The sequence below is a fragment of the Schistocerca gregaria genome, chromosome 5 (assembly GCF_023897955.1).
Source record: "Schistocerca gregaria isolate iqSchGreg1 chromosome 5, iqSchGreg1.2, whole genome shotgun sequence".
NCBI classification, from domain to species: Eukaryota; Metazoa; Arthropoda; class Insecta; order Orthoptera; family Acrididae; genus Schistocerca; species Schistocerca gregaria.
The window spans coordinates 347,173,275-347,192,859 of NC_064924.1; the positions used below are offsets into that span (position 1 = coordinate 347,173,275).

Consider the following 19,585-nt stretch of genomic DNA (forward strand, 5'->3'; position numbering starts at 1 on the left):
GAAGCACTCCTGCGAACCTTGCAGAACTAGCACTCCTGAAAGAAAGGAGAAATCTGCCAGGAAGTTTCATATCAGCGCACACTCCGCTGCAGAGTGAAAATCTCATTCTGGAAACTAGGGATTAGTTTCAATATATACTGAAAAGTTGAGAAAACTGAGACGAGTCACTTTTTTAAGGCAAGTTATTTTGCCTTTAAAAGTTTCAGATTGGTTTGCCCATCTTCAGACGGGGTCCAAGTTAGGTTGGAATGTCACAGTTTCCATGAGTTGGAAAGCTAACAGGTGTGAAAGCAATAAAATAAATAAAATAAACAATAAATAAATAAAACAGCTTCTGGTGACAGACTGATCAAAAGTTTAATCCTATGTTAAGTTGCAATGTGACACTTCAGTTTTAAGTTGCCAGAGCCAACGAATAAGAAAGCAAGAAACCAGGTTATTGTGAGAGATTAAGCTTTAGGTTATCCCGTGGTCTAGGTTAGGTTGGAATGTAAAAGCTTGGCTGTAAGTTGGCGAAGCCAAGGAATGTGAAAAGCAAAAGATTACCTGAATTGCCTTGATATCCGCAGAAATGTCAGTTCATTCCATCTCCGTACAAGGACCATTCACACAACTGTCACAAGGTCTGCGCTATTGGTGTGGGCACCATGATAGAACGTTTGACGTAAAAACATGGTCGTTATAAACCACATAGAAAACGAAGGAAGGGCTGCAAAAGTTTAAGAGGGTACCTACAGTAGACAAAACGATAAAAAAATCTGTGACAAAACTTCAACAATGTAATACAGTTATCAAATTATTTTAAGCGTCGGACACCGCAGTTGGTGGCACATCTCAAATAGAAACACTCGTGAAGAAGAAAAATAAAGTTCTTGTGGGATCGGAAATGGAATTTGAATGAGAAAGAAAACGCACGAAATATATCAACTACCAGAAAAAAAAATTACAAATCAAAATTCAAGGAAGGTTAAGGCTTAACTCCCGTCAACGGCGGTGTTGTTGAATATGAAGTGTAACTCGGGCTAGACAAGAATAAGGAAGGAAATCTGGCCGCGATAGTTTCCAATGACACATTCCGGGATTCGCTTTACGCGATGTAATAGAACCATGGAAAACTTAGAGGCAACGGAGGACTGACAATGGTTTTAATCCTGTTCGTCTAGAATACGAATCCAATGTTCGAATATCAGAATTCAAAATTCTAATTCACGAATATAATTTTCCTGAGAAGACAACCCGGCAAAAGAGAGGATAGCCTGAATAATATGAAAAGAAACGGTGCGAACGGTTAACTGCTGAAAAATGGTGCTAAATAAGTTCATCCGTTCTTCTTAGTGGCTTCATGAATGACATCAAATATTTTTTTTTAAAAAAAGCAGAATACTTACTTCTTTGGCTGCTATCACTTGATGAAAACATTGTAGAGGTATATACAGGGTCCCATAGGACAAAATCTACATGGATGATGCAATAGTCTTGGCCCATAGGACAAAGTCATATTCAGGGGTATGACAGGAACCATCATTCGAAGCAAAAATGTCGAGTAAACATGGGCTCTAAAATGCATATTTCAAGAGCTTTCGGAACTACTTCATCATCGATACTGTGAAACAAATCTCTTCTACTGCAAGCTCTTCGCTTTCTATATTTTTGGAAGAAATAATATGGACCGAAACAAGAAATAAAGCGTCCAGTAAACGTGGGTTCTAAAGTGCATACCTTAACTGCTTCGCTATTGTGACACACATCTCTTGTACTGAACAATAGATCTTAAGGCGCGCATTTTAGAGCCCATGTTTACTAGGGAACTTTATCTTGTTTTGGTTTGTATTAACTCCTACTAAAACATGGAAAGCAAGGAGTTTGCAGTAGAAGGGATTTGTTCCACAGCATCGAAGATGAAGTAGTTCTCAGAGCTCTTAAGATAATTACGCATTTTAGAACCCATTATAACGTTTTTTTTCCCCTCGTATGATCGGTCCTATCATATACCTGTATACAACATTCCCCTATGGGCTACGACTATTAAGTCACCAATGTAGACTTCGTCCTATGGGGCATGACTTTTGAATCACCGTGTACATACTGATAAGTGATCACAGATCGTGTAATATCACATCGCTTTCGGCAGGAACGGGAGTTCTTCTGCTTTAGGAATAAATTGATGCATTATTCAGTTTGTCCACGGAATTATTTTTTGCTTTATTAGAGAGTGATAAGACAGCGACGTTTTTCAACGCTGGCTCTTTTGTCGTATATATCGTTGAAGGAAGCAATGAAATAAAAAAAAACTGATATAAAATAGCGAGACTCGCTTAAAATCTCGTAGTCAGCATACGTGTTTTACCAGAATGTCAGATTCTAAATACAATAATGGTAAATGATCAACAAAAAATTAATATAGGAAAAAAATAAACTTTTGAGTTTGAATTTTAGATGTAGGCTACATTATTTATTTTCGCGCGAAGCCCTATACTTGATCTATATCCGTACTTTAGCTAGCGTCGAATAGTGTAACTGGACAAATCGTCTTCTTGTTCTTGATTATCAGTCTTTCGATTGGTTGGCAGCTCTTCACCTGGATCTAATTAGAAACTAATTTCATCATTTCTGTATAATTAGACTCCAGCATTATGTATAGCTTTGTTTTAGAAATGCCTGTCTTGATCTACACCTTTCCTTCTCATGTTTGAAGAGACGCATTTACAAGGCACTGGTTAACAGTCCACTCGTGTCCTCTTTGCTCTATTTTTCTCCTAAATGGCCTTTCATCGCCAGTTACTTGCGGGACTTTCTGGTTGGTGGTTTTTTCATTTCATTTTAACAGGCCTCTCGAGCACCGTACCTCAGATGCTTCAACAGTTTTCATTTCATTTTAGCCTATTGTCCAGGTTTCACAGCCATACAGAACACTTCAAATGCAGCTCTTAACGACTCAAACAAGTTCCATAGTGCTCAAAGCCATTTGAACAACTTTTCAACCTGACCGAACACGTCTGGGATATGAAACTTCCAAGCAGATTAAAACTGTGTGCCGGACCGAGTCGTGCTTGAGTAGCTCAGTTGGCAGAGCACTTGCCGGCGAAAGGCAAAGGTCCCGAGTTCGAGTCTCGGTGCGGCACACAGTTTAATCTGCCAGGAAGTTTCATATCCCAGACGTTTTCGATCAGGTTGAAAAATGGTTCGAATGGCTTTGAGCACTATGGAACTTAACATCTGAGGTCATCAGTCCCCTAGAACTTAGAACTACTTAAACCCAACTAACCTAAGGACATCACACACATCCATGCCCGAGGCAGTATTCGAACCGTAGCGGTCGCGTGGTTCCAGAAGCGCGTAGAACCGCTCGGTCACAGCGGCCGGCCGATCAGGTTTATATCGACGAGTTGGGGGCCAACACATCAGTTGCAATGTGCTCCTCGAACGACACGACCACAGTCCTGGCCTTGTGACAGGGCGTATTATCTTGTTGAAAAATGCCCCTGCTGTCGGAAAACGTTATCATCATGAAAGGCTGTACGTGGTCTGCAACCAGCGTGCGATACTCCTTGACCGGCATGGTGCCTCGCACGAGCTCCACTGGACCCATGGATGTCCACGCGAATGTTCGCCAGAGCATCATTATTGGTGACAGTGCCTAGATTGGAATGTATAAAAATTGGACTGTGTAAAAATTGGGACTTTGCACGGGCGCTGATGAACGCGCAGTTGAGTGCCCCACAAACCAAACATCTCATCACCACGACGTCTTGACGTGGTTTCACCACGTGTTGAAGACACTCACCACAGTAGTCCTCGAACACCCGACAAGTCGTGCAGCTTCCGAAATGCTCGTACCGAGCCTCCGGGCCATCGCAATCCGCCCTCGGTCAGACTCAGATAGATCGCGCTCCTTCCCCACTCTACACACAGTCGTCAAGCTTAATGCACAGTGCTTATGTCTTGGCTAGCAGTCGTTCTTCGCCAGGTGGTGCTGCAGCCGAGAAGCCCGTCATGTGTGCGTGAGGCTTTCTTGTGTGTATGAATGGTATTGTTTCCCTTTTACTGATAAAAGCTGCGGCAACGGCACGTTACACAGCAAGGAAAGAAAGTAAGCAGAAGAGAAACGAATTGACAGCCCTTATAGCGAAGATGCAGGCCGCAAATGCGAAAATCCACTGATAAAAGCGGTTTTGCCAAAGGGCACGTTGTTGTGGTCCTGCGGCTGGAAACGAGAATCTCAGAAACGGCGAAGCTGGTCGACTGTTGGCATACCGCCCGCGATGGGAAACGTTTGAAGGATGTTGAAATAACGATTTGGCGGCATGGTATTGGACGACCACGTTTCATCACAAATCGTAGAGGTCGCAGTATCACCCGCTGTGTAATCCAGGATAGGCAGAAACCTGTGGCAGATCTGAGGACAGAGTACAACACCGGTGCAAGAACAGTTGTTTCGGAGCATACCGTTTAAAGTTCCTTGTCGAACATGGGGCTCCACATCACACGATCCCTGCGTGTTCCTGTGTTGACCCAACGATATCGTCAATTATGACTGCAGTGGGCACAGCATGCCACTGCGTTTTTGCCGTGGATCAGTAGAAACGTATCGCCTGTCGAATGAATCGCAACTCTTGTTACACCAGGTCGATGGTTGTGTCCTTACATGCTGTGAATCGGGCGAATGGCTACACGAAACATGCACTGTGCCAAAGATACAAAACTGTGCAAAATTATGCTATGGGGTACACTGAGATGGCTTTAAAGGGATCTACGGTGGCAAACGAAGGCATCTTGACAGCAGTAAACTACGTGAACATTATTGCGGACCACCTGCATCGGCTCATGCTTGAAGTCTGCCTAGCCGCGTGACTGTTCGTATTGCAAGGTCAGAATGGTGCTGCAGTGGTTTGAAAAGCATTATAGTGAACTCACATTGATGTCTTGGCCATCAAATGTGCCTGATCTGTACCCATCGGAACACATATTGGGCGCCAGGTGCATGCCCGTAAACATCCATTCCGCAATTTGCGGGAATTTCTTGACCTGTGCTTAGACATGTGGTGCCACCTACTTCTGGAATCCTGTCTAGCCAGAATCTCTATTGCACTGTGTTTGAAAAGTGGAACAACACACTTTAAACAGTTGGTCACAATGTTTTGGCTCATCAGTGTACATTCTGTGTGTGTATATTTGAGCTATATTTCAATTCTGTTAAAATTAAAAGTCTTATATCATTGTGGAATGATCCATGGGTGAGTAAATGAAATAAAAAATAAATACAGACTTCTTCAGTGATACTGCGAAGGTCTAAGATAGCTTAGTTCAACGTCTGTCTTCTCGGATGCCTGGACAAGGCGTAACGTGGTGGGTAATACGGTAAACGCGCGCTTCCGAGCACGGCAGAAGGCACGGCGTGGGCGGATCTCATCGGCGCCGGAAGCGAGCGGCCCGGGTGCTGCCGCAGGCGCGCAGTCGATAGCGGTGACGCGCGCTGACGCCGCCCGGTGACGTCACGATCACGGCTCGGGGCGCGGCGGTCAGCCAGTGTGCACGTGAACAGCACGCCGGTGTTCACGCGCTGGCTGCGTGCTCCGGCGCGCTCTCATTGGCCGGCCGGGCCGAGCCCCCGCGCGCCATTGGCCCGCGCCTCCCGCCCCAATACGAGCGCCTGTGCGGCCGCCCGGCCCCGGTACACACCCGCGGCCCGTTCGCAATAACACGCTGGCCGTCGGGCCCGCGACCCTCAGTCCGCTGTTTCGTTTGGGATTCAGTGGTTGAGAAGCTCGTGAGAACCACTAGTTAGACACAGTGACTGATTGAAAGAGCTAGATTTTTTTTTACATTCCTCGTTGCAAAGCGGGATGGAAGGATCGTCCAGTATGGTCCTCTCTCCGCCCACAACTCCACCACCGCCGCAGCAGCCGAATGTAAGTAAAATTAAGTTTTACACAGTTTTTCACTACATACGTTGCCTTTTCTTTTTGCTGGTACGTTCGTCACTTCTGAGCACGTCTTACTAGTGGTTGTCTGTAATTTCTGGACTTTCCATTGTTTTCAGTTCAGTGCGCGTTTCAGTACTTAGTCAGATGTGACGAATTTAGTGTGAGTTCCGTGTTAAGAAAATGTATTCCAGGCAGACATTCTAAACAAATCTAACACCAATTTTTGTTTGTCCCGAAATATTACTTTTGTGATCAGTATTTCTGATCACTTTCATGTTGTAGCGTCTTAATTCATTTCGTCTAAACGATCCATTTTTAAGTGAGTCCAGCTAACTTCGGTAAAAAATTAATGTCCCATGAGGTTCGTTCTTTCCTTTGTTTTTAAAAATTGGGGAAGTTTTGCTTTTACAGTTAGATGTGCAGAAATTCTCGTAGTTAAACTTTTCATTGTTGTTAACCCGTTCCTGGTCTCCGAAAAAGTTTGCAACAGCGAAGGATAAAATATTTTGTGTTAACCAACCACGGGGCAGGAAAATATTGTTAAGTCGTCATAGCTTGAGTGCTGTAACGGTTAGTCACGACACTTTTTTTTTTGTCACTAGCGATAAGGAAGTTGTGCTGTTGAGTTTTAAGTTCCGGAGGCCGGATTTTGTCAGTGGATTTTCGGAGATTTTTTGTCCGTACTAAAGAGGAATATCGAGCGTTCGTCTGTGGTGTGGAGAGAGCAAAGGCGTCCCGGGGAAAGCTGGACGGCACGGGTTGCGTCATGCAGGGGCAGCTGTGCACGGCTCAATCACGGCGCTGTCAGCTGGTGTTCACGTGAACAGCGCGCTGTAAACAAAGCCGCGCGCTGGCCTTGAGCGGCCCGCGTGCGACGCGCCAAACCGATTTAGAAACACGCGACCCTGGAGATGGCTCAAATCCAGCCACTGGACACTGACTTTTTCTTTGTGCCTATGTTTCCCGCAATCTGCCGCTAGAACACAGCAGAGGTTCAGTCATTAACCCCGATAAGATTTTCTGATCAGTGCGAAACAGATGCTTTAGTTCTTTCGCATAATATTGCCAAACACTTACTTCGTTCATTATTCCATCGACAGAGCCATTTAAAGAGGGGGTTATAAGGTCAGATCGGACAAGAATAAGAAAGCAAATCAGAAGAACCGCCCTGTTGTCGAGCTTAAATTTTGGAAAATGGAAGAAAAATTGCATCCTGATTCTAAAGTGACTAAAAACAGTGACAGCAGTCTCGTGAGTGCACTCTATTCTTATCGTTCATATCTTCGCCAGATAAACATTTATTTTCCTTTTGAAAGATCTGTAGGAAGACATTTTGGCGGTCCAAAATTATTATAATGCTATCGCTCTGACTGGAAAACTCAGTCGTTAAGAAAACTCAACGAAAATGTGTGTTGGGAGTTGTGGATGTTGGGATTGGAATGTCTTTTTAAAACGAACCACGATAATTCTAATCACGCACTCGACTGTGCGTAATGGGATTAGTACCTAGATTTTGTTGGTTGTTTCTTGGATGCTCATAATGCTAGCTTACCACCAATGGAAATTGAGAGCATTGTAACAGAAAATACCTTTGAAGGAGATGTTAATTCGTAGTATTTAGTCATGAGGTTAACATCAGTTTTCGGAGTTGAGATTCAAATGGAATGATCTTACTCGGAAAAATTAGTTTTACTCTAATAAGTTACGAAATAGTGGGGGGAAGAATGGGAAAAATTCTTCTGATATTCTGGATTTTGTTTCGGGGGGGGGGGGGGGGGGGGGGGGGGGTGTTCAGACTACCACTTAATTCGAATAATGTGTAGGCTAATATTGCGTGATTATGGGATTCTGACGCTGTAAAATTGTCTTGGGTAATTCCTAGATACTGCTACTCGTAGAATGTATTGTCCCAACACGTAGACCTAAAATGTTCCATCGATTTCCAGGCTGCCGCTGCCGCGGTGGATCTGCAGGCGGTGAGCTCGCTGCTGACTGCCAGCGCCGCCGTCGCCGGCTGCCGGAAGCGCAAGCTAATTGCAGCCTACGAGTTCAGTCAACAGATGTCACCACCTGCCTTACCCACACCACAACCATCCGACTCTGAAGGGGAGGAGGTGGCAATCACTGCTGACCTGCCACCTCGCAAGAGGGTCTGCAGACAGTATGCCACGGTGAGTCATCAATCCGCTTAACTGCTACGAGTCTCTTCGCAGAAATGTGGAGCAAAAGCCATAAAAATGGTTTGAATATGGATGATTTTATGAGGACCAATATAATGGATTCCACAATAAATGACGATCCTTTTTTCATTTCTCCTTCCAATCCTCCCCCCCCCCCCCATACTCGTCCGCTCAGTTAATTTTACAAATAACAAACATTGTGTTAGTAAAAACCAGTGGCGTATATGATGAAATTTCACTCAATTTCAAAATGTTATATGCACATTAGGACGAAATATTAAAATTCATTTGATATTGCAAATTCTCATTTTCCAACACAGAATAGTTGCAGTAAATGTGAATATTGCACTACTGTAATTTGTGACAAAATATCTTGAGAAAAATAGATTGATTGTCTGGTGCCAATGGAAGGAAAGTTTGTCAGATGACAGCCAGCAATTATCAGTCACACAAGGGGAATCTTGAAGATTGTAATTCATGAAGCTTTACATAATCTTCATTGTGTGAAGAAATATCTTGTCTACTTAAATGATTCATTACATAATTTGTCTTCCCTGGTTAGTACTATTCTTACCCAATATTCAAAATTATCTTAGGGTATTCAGAGATAGACTTTGTACTTCACTGACAGCAGCATGTTTCTTTTCTGTGCAGCTTCTTCAAGCACCGACGCCTCCTAGGACACCGAGCCCGGAGGCCACTGCTGTGACTTCCATGCCAGTGTCTGTCATCATGAGGGCCAACAAGGACGGCACGTGCTCACCACAACCATTCGCTGCCACTGAAAAGACGGCAGGAGATAAATCCGTTGAGCCCGCACCTGTGACTGCAGACCCTTCGAAACTGCCTCAGGAGAGGGAGGTCAATATCCTGAAGAGCCTGAAGTTCAAGATGAGTACCCGCAAGGAGGAGATCTTTGTGAACAGCAAGGACACTAATCGGGAGAGCAGTGTACCGGAATTGAAAATAACCTCTCCAGTACCTGCAAACTTGCCGTCTGCTGTCGTACCCTCTCAGCAGTCATTGTCGCCGCCTCCTGTAGTCTGTGGCCGGCAGCAGCAGCGATCTCAGCTGAATCTCTCGGCGGCCGGGTGTGCTGTCCCGCCGTCCTCGCACAGTATTAGCAACGGTCACCAGCCGGTGCCCATTGCACCCAAGCCAGTGGCACCTCGCACAGCAGGTGCCCAGGCAGTCATCTTGGCGGGAGGCGCACTCATCCCGGTGTCGCCACGTGCACTGACGCTGTTGCACGTGGCGCCACCCGCTGCCACTGGTGGTCCCGCTAGGGGCAGCGCACCGGCCTCCACCCCTGCGACGGCGGCGCCCATCGTTCTACTGGCTGCTCCGCCGCCTGCCGAAGAGCCCGTCCAGGCCACAGTAGACACGCGCCGCAGGGTCTACGAGTGCAACTTCGAAGGTTGCAACAAGAACTATTTCAAGTCATCCCACCTCAAGGCCCACATGAGAACTCACACAGGTGAGCTCAAATACATCTCCTATAATTAATTGTACCAAGTAGGCTGCTGGCTGAGTTAAGGCTGTATTTCCTTTTATCCTTCCCGTTTGCCATTACCATTTTCTGTACAATATTTAAACAGTGGATTTGACTATGCAAGAAATTGCAAGTACTACGAACAGTGAATGAATTAAACTAAGTCAGGCTTCATGCTTGGAAAATGTTGAAGCCCTTCCAATAGGGGGTCATCTACAACAGTCCTTAATAAAAGGATTATGTGCACCGTTAAGGTACCAAATGTCATATTGTGGACTATTGTTATGTCACTGGGCTTGATGTTAGACTTGCAAGCAGTGCACAGGAAGAAAGATTTTTGGCAATGATCTGTATAGGCTTTTATTTCTTCCATTTTAGTCACTTTATATGAAGCATATGGACCACAGTAACAGTTTCGTGGTATATTTTGGATTTTTTAAATTTTAATTCTTATCTTTCCCATAGTTCAAATTTTTTTGTGTCCATACTGAAGTTGAATAAATCTATGATTGTCTTCTACTGACAAACAAATCCTTGTCATCTTCTCTGTTTAATTTTACCTGGCATTTGTCCCATTCCGAGGGGAGAGAATTTTACGCGCGAGGGTTGCGACTGCTGCCTCCTCTTCAGTGAAATGATACCAGGTTATTTACTATCTTCTGTCATTTCTTATCCCCTATTGGCAGGCTATCATGTAAAGTATATAGAAGTTGATAACATTGTTGTCATTTGTATATATAATCTTGCTATTTCTCATACATTTCAGTTTTTGTATGTATGCTACATGGTGGTGAAATGATTCTTCCGACAGAACGGACAGAACACACAAGTTACTTATCCTGCACATAGGGATTTATTTTTTAAGTACTGCATTTCATTTTCCAATCATTCTATGGGCTACTTTCATCCCTCCTCATCCTTAACTTATTTCAGCATCCATACTACTGTTCAGTTTTTGCAAGAACACACATCTCGTGACTGTTTGAATGTCACTGGAAGACTTAAATGCGTTCCAGTCAGATTAAATATTTCAAACTTTAAAGTCAGGGATTAACCAGATATTGTGACTCATTTGGTAATTCATGAGTACTAAAAACTTCCTTGCATGGAGCATTAGAGGAGTGGAGGAGAATGAATTAGAATAGTTTTGACAGACTTATTGCCTATATTTCTGTATTGTTGCTAGACTGTCTTTTATGGTGTCATCAATCAGTACCAGAGTGGAAATGAAATAGAGCTTTGAAAGTAAACAGGTAGCAGATGGAATTATTGATCACTAATGTGTCTTTTTTTTTCTGTTGTCGGCAGGAGAGAAGCCCTTTGTGTGTGCGTGGGAACAGTGTGGCAGGCGCTTTTCGCGTTCTGATGAGCTGTCGAGGCACAAACGGACTCACACTGGAGAGAAGCGCTTCCTGTGCTCGGTCTGCCAGCGGCGATTCATGCGGTCTGATCACCTGACGAAGCACGTGAAGAGGCACGCGCGGGATGTGACAGTAAACAGCACGCCGAGGCCTACTGCTACCACTGTCGGCCTGCTGCCGCCGGGAGCTGCGCCACTGCAGCTCAGCGTGCTACAAGCGATTGCGCAGCAAGTGTGATTGCCCAAATGTTCCTCGCCATAAGACATGGGGGCAAATACTACAAAAGACTGTTTAGAAACCTGCATATCAAAAGAACGTTTGTGAAGACAGATGAATGACCATGTGGCATGTCATATTCTCTGGATTTCTACCATTATATTTTCCTCAACCTGCTAACTGCTTTATGTTGGTTATCAAATTAATTTTGCTCTGGGAAAATTGTAATCTGGAGTACCTGATTTTGATAATCAAGTGGGCTGCTTGCACTAGTTTAGATTTCAGAGGCACAAAAATGCATTAGTTTTACTGCAATTTATCCAGAGCAGGCAAAATAATTGATTTGTCAGAATAGTAAATTCTAAATGGTTTTATTTGTGGATGTGAGGAACTGAACAAATTGTCTAATTTGTTTCTGGGTTAAACTGACCTAGTAATAGTAACGAGATTCATTTTGTTTTTATTTACGATTGGCTTTATTGAGGTTAAGCTTAAATTTCATTTAAACACTGAAGCATTCCATTGCCACCCTGGCACTGGCTGTAAGAATTTTGTTCCTAAATTTGCCAAGTAGTAGTAATTTGTTGTTGGTTTTCAGAGGTTGAAAGGAAAACTGCGTCAACCACAGTATACTTATTGGAGAAATTTTAATATTGTTCTCAATTTTCATATGTGGCTTATATCTTTAACTGTTGGTGGAGCACGAGAAATTTCTAAGGAAGTTTCCTGCTGAAATTGCTGTAAAACAAAATACAGGGGCAGTTATTTCATTTATGTGCAGTTCCTTATTTGTTTAGTTTTCTCTGTGGAATTTATTAAGGGAGTGGTATGCAGGTATTACGTAGTGGACTTTTTTTTCCTACCAAAGCATAGTTGTGGACCCTTCTAATTGTGGGGGTACCTTGACTGACTAAGCATTAAGCAATTTTCAGGTTTTAAAAAAGAACTGATACTGTGATCTAAGTACTGCAATAAAGTAGATATTTATTATATTTTTATTTTTAAGAGAAGTTTATACAACTATAACCATGACTGTTGAATTTGTACAAAAAAGATGGTATAAAAGAACTCTTTAAAAAAGGAACATGAGGTTGTAATTTCTCATACTATATTGTAAATACATCACATTAATTTTGTGTACATCATTATATATTAAATATGTTAATATTTAAAATGACTATTTTTCCAAAGCCAAGTTCTCCTCTACCTCCTCTGATTACTGAGTTAAATGCTAGTATTCAGTAATTTTCTTTCCATGAATTTAAAATCCCAAGTTGAGTCTGATAGCAGATTTGAATAAGAACTCTACAATAAGTGCAATGTGATCTTCTGAATTTTTGAGAAATAAATTGGAGTACATGATAATGCCACACAGATGAGAACCATGTTTAGGCATTAAAACAGCTGTGTGTAGCAGGGTCACCTGAAATCCTGTAGGAGTTAAATACAAAATAGAAATGTATTGAGTTGTCCTGGTATTTAGTGACACTTCTTGCTTTTGCTTCTTTGTAATTGAAAATACTGGGACTTCGACTTAACGATTTAGATTGTTAACATCAGAGTCCATGACAAAGGTATGTGGAAGTACAGTTAAATAAATGAGGTTAGTCCAAGGTTTTCCACTGAAATTTTGCCAAGAGCAAGTAAGATTCAAAACTTGTCACTTTGAATACAACTGATTTGGTGAGTCAGGAGAAATATGCCAAAGAGTTACATTTATTGAATGCACAAAATTTACTGTATTTCAAAATATTGATAGTTACATACTATTTTCAAGGTGGATTGCTTTGGTACCTCTGTCTGTAAGCATATTTCAAAAGCATGTGCAAAGTAAATCTTACATTTTTAGTATGAATGCGACCTAGTTGAATGTGAAATAACACTCATATGGTGAAATTCACTATATTCAATGGGCTATCAAATAAAGCTATGAACTATTTACAAAAATAATTCATCCATAGTCCCATGAAGTTAGATTGAAACTGGAAATTAAAAATGTGAAATGGAACAAGAAGTCAGAATGACCGAGGAAGTATGTAGAACAAGGAAACAAATCTGAAAAAGTTTATCCTGTTCAACATGAATCCAACTATAATATTTTATTAGGTAACAGAATTTCACATCTGTTCACATTTATTGATTGACTGCATTACTTTCATGACCTCAATTTTGTTAGTATGGAAGCTGTACAAAATGTTTTGAAAGCTAAATTTCTTTGTTTTCATTAAGTAGAATTTGGGCTAGGGCCTATAATTAGACTAAATAAATATGGGGAAATTCCCCAAACCATTCTCAGAGTGACTGGTAGAATCAGCTTATGCAGTACAGAAGCACATCAAGATGATCCCCTTGTTTCCAGTTTTTTTTTTTTTTTTTTTTTTTTTTTTTTTTTTTTTTTTTTTTTTCAATTGGTTTGTACCTTTGTGAAAGCATGTGGCGCTGTGTTGCACCCACAGAATATGAGAAATTCCCAATCCTGGAGATCAAAAAAATTTTCTCCCTTGAAATTTCACTCTGTTTTTCCAATATTAGTGCAGATTAAGGTATTTTTCGAATGTTGTGTTTGGGACTAAGTGTAGATTCACACGGTTACAATACACTATGGGTGTGCCTTTTTGAGCGCTCTACAATAACTCTCTAGTGTAAAACTGAATATAGACTCTGCAAACTCTCAGCTATTTTCTTCTTCCACAGAAAAAAAGTAAACTTGTGATTCCGTTGCGCATCAAAAGCAGGGGGCGTCGTTATGGAAACTGCGGCAGGTTTGCAACCTGTCTGTTTATGTCTTGGAAATCGGCGATGTAAATTGTGCGACAGTGTGTCAGAAGGCTCCTGTGTACTCGGTAAGGGCTTAACGAGAAAGCGGCAGAGCAAGCACTGAAGTCATTATTTCGACGCGATCCTGTGAAGGTTCGTATCCATCTTGACTGCAGATCAGCGCTGAAGCCGCAGTCGCACCAAGGATTCGGAATGTTTTCCCGTGAACATTGACAGTGAAGAAAACCCAAGAAATGTATTGGCAGCTAAAGCTGCTGTGTTTCTCGTCACGGTCAGTATAGTTAAATCTGCAATGTAGTTGAGCGGCATACAATTATAGCAGGAAATAGGAGAGAATTCTATGCGGACATCTGCAGGAGGGTCACTGAAATATTTCTGGAACCATTGAGGTGTCGTAACAAACATTGCAAGTGGTACTACGATAAATGGCGTTTATTTTGCTGCTTGTCTAATGTTTTTTGTTTAGAAAGAAACTGAAATATTTAATGTCTTTTTAGACAGACCTTTGTAGTTTTCTTACGATGTTTGACAACATTGAAATGAGTATAGTGAGAAGATATGCAGTGACTTTTTCTTAACAACGAGGCGAGCGATATACTGCTCGTACAGGTCACGACTGGCGCCACTGAGCAGTCACATCGTCTCTGCAACCGCTGCGAGGTGCTGTAGTGTGGTGGCCGTTTTCATCTTACGTTCAGAACATTCTCCACCATCGTATGGCTTCGACGGTACATTAGAAAAGTATAGTAGGCCATAACGATTCGTGCACAGATCCATCTGGCGAGAAAATGGTAAAGGCCGTGATGTAATATTATTTCTTCATAGCCAAGCAATCTCAAAGTCGAAAGTTCATAAAAAACACAAAATGACTTTTAGCTGCCCCTCAAGCCACTTTATTGTTTTATTCGCTGAATAGATACGTGGCGGCGTACTAAACTGACATATTTACTGATTCTGTTGTCACCAAAACAGTGCAAAGAAAGCAGACTGAATCTACAGCTATTATTGAAACTATCATTTTATGAAGCCTCAAAGCGGGATGGCAAACCATCTTAGTAAATTAAGATTCAATATCTTAACTAATGATTCTACTGATGCAACAGCCTTGAAATGATGAGGTTTGATAAAAACTGAGTAGTGAACAGCTTCTGTGATCTGAACAATATTTTTGAACTTGAACGAAACTACGAAGCCAAAGAATTAGTTAGGAATGAAATTCGATTCCGTTGCATCATAAATGTCATGTCACGTTTCACCTTAGCACGGCATCTAAGTCTCTCCAAACACAATGGCATGACAATATAGCAAATAACTTTTACGCCTATAAAGTTCATAAGCACAGTCATACGAATTGCAATCGTTTGTTGAGCTATCACTCGCACAGTAATCCGAATGTCAGTAGTTTGTTCAACTTCTTTTTTCACAAAACGCTACAGCCCTCTCAGGCAGGATGGTTGTCGTGTAGAATAGTGGGTGCTCTAAGATAATATTTTCATCTGAAGCATTTAGATAACGGTTGAAGAAATTCGTAGTCGTGTATTTAATTCTGCCTCAGACTGTTTTACTGATTTCAATGCACATATTACCAAATGGATAACATAATTACTTCCCCTCTCTACGGGGTGCAACGCTTAAATCCGGACAAATGAAACTTTTTTTAAAGGAAATTTATTAAAACACAATACAAATGAAAATCCTTTTACATATAAGTAGTTGTATCTTTCAAGAGTACCCTTATTCGACGTAAGCAACCCCTTTCAGCCACAATGACCTCCTCGAGTCTGTCCTAAAGCGACAGCACGCACTCTTTAACACAGCGTTGCCCGTATTCGGAATGCTGCTTCGATAGCGGTGAGTAGACCTGCAACATTAGGGTGCCTCGTCTTACTGGCAACTCTTTCGGCTATGCTCCAAACATAGTGGCCGAGGGGGCTCAAATCCGGGCTATTCGGAGGCGGAACTCCTTTGACCAGGACATATCAGGGTTATCCGAGAGCCAGTTTTGAACGAAAAAGCTCGTGTGGCGTCCTCCTCTGCTATCCGACGCATTCTTCGCTAGCTGATATTCAGTACTGACGCGCTTCCTCAGCGATTGCCCTGGGTCCTCCGAAACAAGCGCCTGAGCCTTTTCGATGACTGCCGCAGTTCGTGACGCGCGTTTGCTCGAAAGACGTTTCCTCACCGGTTTAGCGAAATCTTCCCCGTACTTCTTCGAAGCTTTATACTTAACCACAACATCGTCAACAGTTGATCTCGAGTACCTGAAGAATCGAACTACTTCAGTGGGCGAACACCCAGCGCGGCGACTTTCGGTAATCGCCGTTCTTCGCTGTACTCCGCACTTGTCCGTAAGATCTCGGTCATTTTGAGGTTCTGACTGTTTACTAGACGCGTATGGCATTCAAGAACGTCAATCGCGACCTCCGGCGGATCTACTATATGGCGGATGAAATTTATCGGGATTTAAGCGCTACACCCTGACGTAGCTGTCGCGCGAAACAATTAATCCAGAAAATTTATGATTGGTTGTAGAATTTACTAGCTGGAGATTTACCACAAGAAATTAAAGGCAATGGCACACACAATGCGTTTTGGAGTTGATTGTTGTCAATGAAAAAATCAATATGATTCACAATCAGCTGTGTTTGCCATTTGTGCTTTAAGGATTAAGTGTACCATACACTCTATCGCCGAATGTGAGTGCGTGATTCGTAAAATTGCTGTAGTAAAGTGGAGCATTGTCTATTTCCACATAAGACACGTATTTGTTAACGTCCTAATCTGTGAGAGCTCTGAATCAAACTCCGATAGTTTTATTTTGATACAGAAGACCATCACTGCTTATCGACAAAGACAGAATACCGGTTGCCAGATGCTGACGATAAGATTCACTTTTGATGATTTCTAAACTGATCATACCCACTGTTTCTTAAAATAGATGGGGTACTTCTTTGTATCGAAGGAAATCTTGCCAGTTTATTTTTCCGTAGAGTTTTGTAGCTTCTAATGGTTCGGAGCAATCGCCACAACTAAATCGGTTGTGAACTTGTCGCTTTTGTGGGAGGAACTGTAGTTCCCTCATTCGCAGTAGTTCATATGTTGCTTCAGAGAACTCGGTACAGATAACGAAATAAAAGTCAGACTTGTATGATACTGTTGGATGGAGCATACCACGTACACTTTACTCGTTCGTCCATTTACTGTAAGCTTTTGTGAAAAATTAAAATTAATGTTTGTATGTGATGACTGGCCAGTTACAGTATTAGAGGCAATTGAATGTAGCAAGTACACCAGGTGTCATAATTTTGGAAAACGGTGCAGAACAAGTGTCTCAAGCTCACGGCAATACAACCGAACGTATCAGCCCCTCCTTCGGCAACGGCTTATTATCTCAGCGGAGCCACGGTTTCAACCTGTCTCTATTTATTGTGACGAAACACCCAGATATCACCAAAGAAGCTCTTCCCGCAGCCCACACACTGACCACCATCAGCGGTGTCTCGTATCCTAGTTACTTGAGACTGGAAGTGTGTGGGATTTTACCCAGGAGGTTATGACAGTGTCTACTAACCGAGGACCGTACGTCGCTGTGCCCTTTTCCATTTGCAGCCAGTCCCGGGTGATGAGGATTTGCTCTGCCCCTGAGATCTGAATTCTAGCTAGTGCCACTTGCAGTAATGTTTGCTGGAAGTGTACCAGATTGCTTCCTTGACGGCTCTTTGCAGGTGCAGTTGAGTGCTACAGTTTTTGCCTGCAGGAAGCTTTGGGCATTTTCGGGTGGCAAGTCTGCGTTGATGCCCTTGCAAGATTACTTGTGTATCATTTACGCTGTTGGCGTTTGACGACACAACCTGCAAGTGTGGCCAGAAGACCCAATGTTACTGACCGATGGGCCCGTCATGCTTCGCCGACTGGCATTATCAGATGCGGATGTGGAGTGGTTAGGGTCAGCACCCCACTATCCCGGCCGTTGTCAGTTTCGGGACGAGAACGGCCACTTCTCAATCAAGTAGCCGCTCAACTGGGCTCACAAGAGCTGAGTGCAGCAGGGCCACGGCGCATGGCACCAGGATGGTCACCCATCCAAACGCCAGCCACAGTCAACGGCACTGATCTTGGGTGATCTGACCGAAACCGGTCTATCCACCACGGGAACATCGTTGCGGTAAGACCCTTTGTTGTAGCTTAATCCTATTCTTTTTTCCTGCCCTTATCTCGTATCTTTACAGGGTCGGCATGTTAATCTGGATTTGGCAGTGTTAGTGATAAGGAGGGGTAGGATGCCTTTCCTGATCCCGACCCTAATGACTAGGGTTGCTAACCTTATTAGAGACAAATAACGTATCTTATAATCAAGCAGGAGCAGTGACAGGTATATCTTTAAAAATGAAGTATTTTCAGAATTTATGTATTTACTTAAATATGAATTTTTCTTGTAGTTCTGACATCAAATTTGTATTTTCGGTTGATTTTAAAAGGTCCATAACTGATGTTACATTATAAATTCATGTTTAAATAAATGAACAATTACTTAAATAAATTTATTGAAGTTCCGTCCCTCTCTTCTCACTGGACTTCACCCCCTACCAATAATTCTGTTTTAGTAAATGCTGGCGTGACGTAAGGAGAGAGCATATAATATTCAATTGTTTGGTGATTTAATTACTTGCTCTTTTCGGAAGTATTTCTTGCGGGAAATATTTATCATAATTCGTTAATTTTCATCGAATTTCTTCAATTACTGTAGTTCCATAACATGAATCATTCTTGCAGCTACAGTACGTCGTTCTCAATTGATCCTAAGAATCACATTTTATCCAGACATACGATTCTTCCATTTCCATGCCAGTGAGCGTTTCGACACTCTGATCCAGACACAAAATACACTATCAAGAAGATGCCTACTCATCAACAGGGAAGAAAAACTGAACTGCTACTTAACGGCACTCAGTAAGAAGCAAATATCGCAACAGTAGTGACGGTGACGACATGCGAATACAGAATACAGTCAACAATAGTAATTTAACAATGCTAGAAGGATCGAATGTTTCCGCTCCGAACTGAATGCGTAGGACTGCGTTGACAGTTTTCATTCGGTTGTTTCCACATACTGGTTTCATTAAAAAAATTAACGAATAGTCCCACCAAAACGTTAAACTGCAACCGAGTGGATAGCCCGTTTTCATTCCGTTTCTCCGATAGACTGATCTCATTCAAAAGAATGAGTGAATTCAGCCATTACGTAAAACTACAACGGATTGAAACGATTGTTTTCCAATAACCGACTGAATCAATTGTTTTCATTCGGCTGTTCCCACCATAACGAACGTTTGCACAGTAGGGTAAAGAAGCATCTATATCTGAACCGCTGTGAAGTTCAGGGCAGCGGTTACATCACACTGTATCACGTATTAGGGCTTTTCTCCGCTTTATTCGCGTATGGGGCGCGGAAAAAATCATTCTTTCAATGCCTCTGTGCCTCTACAATTAATGATCTTATCCTCACGATCCATATGGGAGAGATGTGTAGGGGTTTGTATTTTATTCCTAGGTCATCATTTAAAGCCGGATCTTGAAACTTTGTCAGTAGAATTTCTCGGAGTAGTGTCTATCTTTAGAAGTGTGCCAGTTCAG

The 19,585-nt window shown here is 42.4% G+C and overlaps 1 protein-coding gene across 1 annotated transcript; it reads left to right on the forward strand.

Moving 5' to 3' along the window:
* The first annotated feature begins 5,613 nt into the window (after positions 1 to 5,613).
* LOC126272271 (Krueppel-like factor 10) lies at positions 5,614 to 12,347 on the forward strand. The gene is made up of 4 exons (XM_049975015.1): positions 5,614 to 5,909; positions 7,871 to 8,095; positions 8,759 to 9,581; positions 10,905 to 12,347. The coding sequence occupies exons 1-4, from the start codon at positions 5,844 to 5,846 to the stop codon at positions 11,192 to 11,194; spliced, it is 1,404 nt and encodes a 467-aa protein (XP_049830972.1). The 5' UTR covers positions 5,614 to 5,843; the 3' UTR covers positions 11,195 to 12,347.
* Positions 12,348 to 19,585: the final 7,238 nt, after the last annotated feature.

Coding starts and splice junctions, on each gene's coding strand:
- LOC126272271 (XM_049975015.1), top strand. CDS start 5,844: ATGGAAGGATCGTCCAGTATGGTCCTCTCTCCGCCCACAACTCCACCA. Junction 5,910..7,870: donor CACCGCCGCAGCAGCCGAAT/GTAAGTAAAATT, acceptor ATCGATTTCCAG/GCTGCCGCTGCCGCGGTGGA. Junction 9,582..10,904: donor CCACATGAGAACTCACACAG/GTGAGCTCAAAT, acceptor TGTTGTCGGCAG/GAGAGAAGCCCTTTGTGTGT.